This window comes from Apteryx rowi, unplaced genomic scaffold, assembly GCF_003343035.1.
Source record: "Apteryx rowi isolate R43461 unplaced genomic scaffold, aptRow1 scaffold_75, whole genome shotgun sequence".
Classification (NCBI taxonomy): Eukaryota; Metazoa; Chordata; class Aves; order Apterygiformes; family Apterygidae; genus Apteryx; species Apteryx rowi.
The window spans coordinates 1,782,922-1,790,365 of NW_020451038.1; the positions used below are offsets into that span (position 1 = coordinate 1,782,922).

At 64.7% G+C, this 7,444-nt stretch overlaps 1 protein-coding gene across 3 annotated transcripts in view; it reads left to right on the forward strand.

The window, feature by feature from the left end:
• The first annotated feature begins 293 nt into the window (after nt 1-293).
• The window catches only part of KLHDC8B (kelch domain containing 8B), a 32,572-nt gene continuing 25,421 nt past the window's right edge, over nt 294-7,444 (forward strand). Inside the window, exons 1-8 of one of the 3 annotated variants that reach the window (XR_003257092.1) lie at nt 294-724; nt 1,660-1,824; nt 1,951-2,175; nt 2,377-2,478; nt 2,701-2,852; nt 2,969-3,744; nt 4,368-4,529; nt 5,508-5,729. Coding sequence is in view for 2 of the 3 variants with exons in the window: in XM_026088014.1 (XP_025943799.1) it covers nt 352-724; nt 1,660-1,824; nt 1,951-2,175; nt 2,377-2,478; nt 2,637-2,852; nt 2,969-3,165 (1,278 nt within the window). In the remaining variant the exon portion in view is untranslated. Of the gene's footprint in view, nt 725-1,659; nt 1,825-1,950; nt 2,176-2,376; nt 2,479-2,636; nt 2,853-2,968; nt 3,745-4,367; nt 4,530-5,507 lie in introns of those variants that run through there. The other 2 variants (XM_026088014.1, XM_026088015.1) reach the window with 2 other exon arrangements.

Sequence of the window (7,444 nt, forward strand, 5' to 3'; positions counted from 1 at the left end):
GAGCCGGGACCCCGGCGGGGGCCGGCTGGGGGCACCGGCGGGGGCGGGCTGTGCACGGGAGCCCCGGGGAGCCCCGGCGGGGGCGGGCTGTGCACGGGAGCCCCGGCGGGGGCGGGCAGTCCTGAGGAGCTCCGGTGGGTGTGACCTGTGCACCGGGAGCCCCGCGGAGCCCCGGGGCCGGAGGGGAGCCGTCCGTGCCCACCAGCCGCCTCCGCTGATGCTGCTGCTCTCCCCGCAGGGGAAGGTGTGCGGGAGCCGGGCCAGCCCCGCACCGAGCCCCGCCGCCGCGGGCCGGATGGACGGCGCGGCGGGGACCGGGGCCGGGGACCCCCGGGGCGGCTGAGCCGCTCCATGGCCGCGGCCGCGGCTGCCTTCGCGTGGGCCTCCTTCCCCGCCATGCCCACGCAGCGCGTCTACTGCAGCGCCGTGCACCGCGACGGGCAGCTCTTCGTGCTGGGCGGCTGCGGCGGCAGCGGGCGCCCCTTGGGTGCCGCCGAGGTGCTCGACCTCCCGGCGCAGCGCTGGACCACGCTCCCGCCGCTGCCCACGCCGCGGGCCGGCGCCGCTGCCCTCGCCGTGGGCAAGCAGATCCTCGTGGTGGGTGGCGTGGACGCCTCGCAGAGCCCCCTCGCCTCCGTTGAGGTCTACAATGTGGACGAGGGCAAGTGGGAGAAGAAGGCGGCCCTGGCCCAGCCGTCCATGGGCATCTCCGCCGTGCAGAGAGGTGAGGGGCTGGGACACGGCCTGCGGGGACAGGGATGCTCGAGGCGGGACGTGGATCTCGCTGCCACTTGAGACATGGCGCAAGGGCTTTGCCCCGTAGCCCCCAGGCCACCCTGTTAATGGGGTGGTCGCTCTCCAGCCCGGCTGTCCCCGCCCGTTCCGGGCTCACAGATGCCCCTTCCCGGGGTGGGGATGACACTGTGCTGTGGGCAGCTTCTGGCCGGGCGGCTCCCGCAGGCCCTGGGACCTGCCGCACCGGGGGTCCGGCCTGGTGCTCCCTGGCACAACCCCTGCCCTGCCGAGCCCCGGGCACCGAGCCCGTCCAGGGCCGGGGATGCCCCTGCTCAAACTTTGCCGAGCAGCCTCCGAGCCTCGGTGCAGCAGCGCCCAGCTGTGCGGCGCGGAGCCCTGTGTGGCGGCGTACCCTGCGCCTGCTCCCCCAGCCGGGACGCCACAGCCACGGGCGAGTGGGCGAGGAGGGGAGAGGGGCCCGCGGCCGCGGTGGGAGCCGGAGCGGGGCGCCAGCCGGCGCGGGGCGAAGTGGCAGCAGCATTTGGCAGCATGGCTGTGTTGCCATGGTGTCTCCAGGGAGATGCTGCTGACTGAGTATAATTAGAGCCGATGGCCTTGTGCTCCCTTCTGCATCCCATCCGCCGGCAGCGCAGGAGGGCAAGCGGGGCTGCGGCGGGGTCCGGCCGGCGGCAGGGTCCGGCCTGGCCAGGCTCACCGCCCCCCAGCCAGCCGGGAGAGCCTGTCCTGGGGGCAGGGAGGGGGCCGGGGGGCCGCAGCGCTGCCGGGCATCCGCCACTGCCCCTGCCTGGCTGCACCGCGAGGCCGGAGCGCCGTGGCTCCGCGCCGTGCAGGGCAAGCGCCTGCCCCGCTGCTGGCCGGGCCCCGCGAGCATCGCTCCCCGCCTCGCCGCCACCTGTTTTGCAGACGGCGCCGTCTACGCGCTGGGCGGGATGGGCGCCGACACGTCCCCGCAGGCGCTGGTCCGGGTGTACGAGCCGGCGAAGGACCACTGGCAGCCCCTGCCCTCCATGCCCACCCCCTGCTACGGGGCCTCCGCCTTCCTGCAGGGCAACAAGATCTTCGTCTTGGGTAGGTGCTGCGGGGCGGGCGGGCGGGCGGCGCGGCGCAGCGAGCCCAAGGGGGTCCGCAGCCCGGCGTTGCAGCCGGCGGGCCCCATGCTGCCCGCGGGCGCCGCAGCGTCCCCTCTCTGCGCAGGGGGCCGGCAGGGCAAGCTGCCCGTCACCGCCTTCGAGGCCTTCGACCTGGAGACGCGGAGCTGGACGCGCTACCCCAGCGTGCCCAGCCGCCGCGCCTTCGCCGGCTGCGCCATGGCCGAGGGGGTCGTCTTCAGCCTGGGCGGCCTGCAGCAGCCGGGGCCCCACAACTTCTACTCCCGCCCCCACTTCGTCAACACCGTGGAGATGTTCGACCCCGCGCAGGGTGAGTGCCGGGGCTCGTCCGGCCGCTGAGCTTTCGTGCCCGCGACGGCAGCGCTGCCTGCAGCCAGCACACGACCCAATGCCAAGATGTTCGTGCCGTGCGGCCGGGGGAGATGCGCCCCCAGCCTCAGTGCCCGCCCCGGCAGCCGGAGACGAGCCCCGGGGCCAGCGGGGCGATGCTCGAGCGCTCTCCCCTCCCCAGGTGCCTGGAGCAAGCCGAGCCGCGCCATCCGCATGAGGGAGAAGAGAGCCGACTTCGTGGCCGGCTACCTCGGAGGAAGAGTGGTGGCCGTGGGTGGCCTCGGTAATGCCCGGGGAGGGGGCGCGTGTCCGGCCGCCGGTGCCGACTGGGCAGGCGTCAGCCTCCTGTTTGGAGAGGGGGATGAGCTCTGCAAACGGAGGGGAAAATCGATCCGGTTTGATTCCCATCCCCGTTTTATCACCCATCGGTCACCCGCCCAGTGGTGGCTGGGACAGTGCAGCCCCCAAAACCCCTTCGTCCATCACCTCCCCGCCTGCTCCACAGCCCGGCACCTTGGAAAGCCGCTCCGGGGGAGCCGGCTGCCCTTGCCCAGCGGCTGCTGGCACCTGCCGCCGAGCTCCCTTGCCCCTTTCCCCCCGGCTCCGCGCCGGGCTGCAGCGCCGCGGCCGTCTCCCTCCCGAGGCGGCTGGGTAAAGGTTAGCGCTGTCCGTCAGCCGCGGGGCTGCGGCGGGAGGGGTGCCGGGGGGGCCGGTGCCATCCCGGGGGGCGCCAGCGGGGCGGGGGGGGCTGAGGCCGCCCCGTCTCTTTGCAGGCAACCAGTCGTGCCCGCTGGACTCGGTGGAAGGCTTCAGCCTCTCGCGGAAGAAGTGGGAGCCGCTGCCGCCCATGCCCACCGGCCGCTGCTCCTGCTGCAGCTGCCCGGCGCCCAGCCTCCTCTTCGTCATCGGCGGCGTGGCCCAGGGCCCCAGCGGCGCCGTCGAGGCCCTGTGCCTGCGCGAGGCGCCCTGAGCGGCGCCCCGGGGACCGGCCCCAGCGGAGCACCAAGTGCCTGAAGTCGGGGACAGGGTGGGCGCGCGCCCGCGCCAGCTCGCTCGCGGGAGCTTGCCGCGCCGCAGGCAGCCGCGGAGGCAGGACCGGCGCTGGCCGTGCTGTGCCGTGCCGTGCCGTGCCATGGCGGTGCCGGGGCGCTGGAGGGGGCAGCGCGGCCGTGCCGTGTGTGTAGCAGTGCGTGCCGTGTCGTCGTAGACCCAGTCGATGTCTCATGTAGCGCAGAGGTGCCCTGTAGCTCAGTGCCTAGGAGGTGACGTAGCGCCTCGAATAAACGCAACGCGTGGAGTTTTACCCCGCCGGAGTCGTGTGCTCCCTGGGCTTCCCGAATTGCTGCGGCCTGCTGGGGCAATGCCCCCCGAAGGGCGCCCCAGGGCAGAGCGCCGCGTTTGGTGCCGCTCCGTGGCGTGGCCGGAGCAGCTCAGCGGAGCAATGCAAGCGCCAGCGCCGGGTGCTCCGTTTGCAGAGGGAGGGCTGGGCAGGGGGTGCGCTGCCTGATCGCAGCCTTGCTCCTGCCTGGCCTCTCCCGCAGGCGAGGAGGTGAGTGTGGGGGGGGGGTTGTTTCAAGAGGGGGCAGGGGAAGTCCCTGCATCCGAGCTGGAGCGTTTGGGATGGGATGCACCAGGCGCTGCCGGGGAGGTGGGAGTGCGAGCAGGGTGAGCGGCCGTGACGGGGGCCTCGGGAAGGGACGAAGCTCCACCAGCCATCCCGGTGGGGCTCACGTGCCGGCTGAGCGGGGCTTGTCCTGGTGGCTCGTGCTGGCTCAGGAGGTCGCGGTCCTCGCCTGCGGGGCTCCTGGCTTGCTGCCTGGCCGTCCAGGCTCCTTCCCACTGCCTACAGCCCTGCCTCAGCAGAGGGACGCAGCCGGGCACCCGGGCGAGGGTGGCTTCATCCCGCCGTTTTGGCAGGGACTCCCACCTACCGGCACTGGGAAGAGCAGCAAGCTGGCACCGTTGGCGGGTGCTGTTCAGGGCTGCAGCGGCGCAGGGAGCCCGGCACGGTGGGCTCGCCTGGGCGCTGCTGCCGTCAGCTCGGTGCAGAGTCGCTCGGAGCACAGAGCCGTGGTGGCAGGCGCAGGCCAGGGCTCTGTCTTTTAAGGACAGGACAGGAGGAAGATCTCCCGGCTCTGGGTAAATACCAAATGTGAATGCCTGACCTTTCAGAAAAGGCAGCCAGCGTGATCCCTGGACGGGCAGCGAGGATCGCGAGACGGGGAGCCAAATTACTGCAGAGCGTGGCATTAGCTAGAGCGCTGCTGGAGCCGGCTGCTTCGTCTGCCGTGGGCGTCACGCGGGAAAAGTTGGAAATGGTTCAGACAAGAGAAGGTCTGAGGCCTGAAACACCTCCTGCATGTTAATGGAGCGAACCTCTCGAGGTGCTTGGGTTAGGGGAGAGCCGGGGGGTGAAACTTTGGCAATGCTGCCCCGAGGGGACGTGCCCTGCCCGGCCCGGCTGCGCGCCTGCCTTTCCGGAGGAATATCCTCGGATACCTGGGCTCCTACCTCGGCCAAGTCGTTCCTGCGCCTGCCTCTGGAGTTGCTATAGAAACTGCCGTGCGCCAGAGCCAAGCACCCGCAGGGAGCCCCTGCTCCGCAGCCCAGCGATCCCCCAGCGGCCGGGGCACACGGGGGCAGCTCGCAGGGCTGGCGGCGAGCCCCGAGGCCGGGCAGAGGGGCGCCTCCGAGAGCCGGGCGCCTCCAAGAGCGTTGCTACATCTCCCTGGCGTCCCAGCCCTGGCGCCGGACGACTCCATTCTCATCCCAACCTTCGTGACTTGGCACCCTAAACCATGCAGTGAACCCGGCCCTGCGTGGTCCGGCCCCGGCGGAGGCTCCGGGCACGTCCGCCAGCCGCAGCGCCGCTTGGCCGTTTCAGGCCCGTTTTTCTGCTAAAAAGCACCGATCTGGTGCTGAGGCTGCAGCGGGGCATTACTGCATTAGCGGCTGTTTAATGTCAGAGGAGCACATTCACGCGCCGCATCCAAGCGGCTTTGAGTGCCTTAGTTTTCAGCATCATTTGCTTGTTTACTAGCAGAAATTAGGAATATGACTTGCAGCTTCTAATGAGCGCTCGAGCCGTGATAGCGGCAATTGGTGAGCAGAGATAGTGAGGGGAAGATTCATCACTATGTAAAGATTCATTATCCCATAAAGATATTTGCCGTGGTTACACTAAAATAGTAGCTCATCGGGTGGCCCTGCTTTTCTGGGGTTCGGCTCTGGAAGGGAACAGAAAGAAAAATCTGTGACCTTCCCTAAAAGTTTGGCTTTCTCATTCTTTTCTATCTCTACTTTTGGGCGCAGGACCAGAATCCTGCCCAAACGACGGGAAGAGAGAGGCTAGAGCGATAGCCAAGGACAGGTCAGGATGGATGGAGAAATCTTCAGTCAAAAGGCAAAATAAATCACGATGGCCTTGAACGCGCTGGAAGACTGACACAGCACTGACTGCAGGGTTCCTGTGAGTCTCCAGTGAAAGCACGCGCGCTTTGAAGGAAAAAAAAGTTAAGCAACATGCGCAAAATATATTGTTGTCTGTCTCCTGCCATGTTCTTCTAATTTCTACCAAATGAAAAGCTTCAAGTATCTGGCCACACTCCCTAACGCTAGAAGCACAGTCTGTTACTTCAGATATAAGCAGTGCTACAAGCCAGTGCCTGGCAACATTACTAATCTCAAAGGAGCTGCGTTACGGATGAGGGAGGCAGGGCGACTGGAAAGGGAGTTAGCTGTCAAACCCATAATTAAAAAAATATGTTTCTCCATAGAAAATTTTTTTGGTTGTCGGGAGAGATGGAAATACAAAATCTCATTTATCATATTCCACAAACTCGGTAGACGCTCGAACCGGAAAGCTCCAGCCATGTCAGAAATATGAATAGCTCTGCATAATAACCTAAAATAATGCACTGAGCATGCACCGGTCTTATCTCCGGTGCCCAAAGTGCTGGAAAATCCATTCCTAACAGCAGCGGAAGGGCTGTAAATGAATACAGGGACCTACGAGCTGTTGAGAAGAGAGTTCTAGACAAACTTTGTAATTATGGACAGGCAAATGATGAAGACAACGGCGTTTGAGGCAGTGCCGTGTATGACCCGCGACGCGCGGCACGGCTCGCGGCTGGTACTGGAGCCGCGCATCAGTCTGTAGAGCAGAGCCGTGCGGAGCTCAGGAGTACAGCGAGGCCTTCATTTATTCAATAAGTGCCACAAACATTAATGTTCCCTGCAGCAGTGCTCTCTGGAGAGAGGTTAGACTTTAAGTCCGCAGCTGTCTTGGCCATTACCGCAGTCCTGAAGTAAGAATACGATTCTTTGCCTAATTCTTAGAGAATCTGCCCATTACTGGGCCACCATATAGTCTGAGAGCTAACAAGCCACTGGGATAAATTTGAGCTGTTGTTTACAGGCAAAAACAATACAGCAATGTCATTCTGAGAAGTTTCTTAAGGGTAAAAGTCCTTTTTTTTTTTTAGAGAGAAAGCTTGGTTTCTGCAGTATTTGCTAAGGAAACCAGATATATGCGTCAAGCAGGGCATTAGTTTGACACCGCTGAGCTTCAGGCTTTTCACTCTGAAATAAGCTTGCCAGGCAAAAAGAGCAGACAGGAAATGCGCACAATTTCTCAAATATATCTATGAATTTATATCAGCCTTATTACTGTAGTGTTTTTGTGCTTACAGAGTATCTTCAGAACCAGCAACCAGACATTTTAACCAGCATTAAAACTGCTTTGAATTCAAGGGAAAAAAAATAAGCAAATAGCGCGTGCCCCTTTCCCATTCCCGAAGAGTAGCAGGACACAAAGCACAATGAAAAAATTTCCAGCACAACCATATTTGAAAATCTTKCCCTAGGGAGTGTTTAGATCATGGGTTATTTTTGTCATACTTCTAATGGGCAAAATTAAATCACCCTGCCTCTCTGGGAGCAGTATTTACACGAGGGACCACACAGCCTCTGGAYGCAGAGCAAATCAGCCCTGGGGCAGCCGTGCTTCCGGGGAGAGCGGGCGCTGGCGTCCGGAGCAGCCCCGGGGGTCCCTGCGGCAGGTCCCATCCCGGGAACGCCGCAGGGATCCGCTCAGCCAGGGGGGAGGTGAGGAAGGGCCATGGGGCGGCGAGCGGGCCGAGACTGGGGTGTGATCCTGGGGGCCATAGCCCCAGGGTGTGATCCCAGGACCCACAGCCCTGGGGTGTGAATCTGGGGGACCATAGCCCCAGAGTGAGATCCCAGGCCCC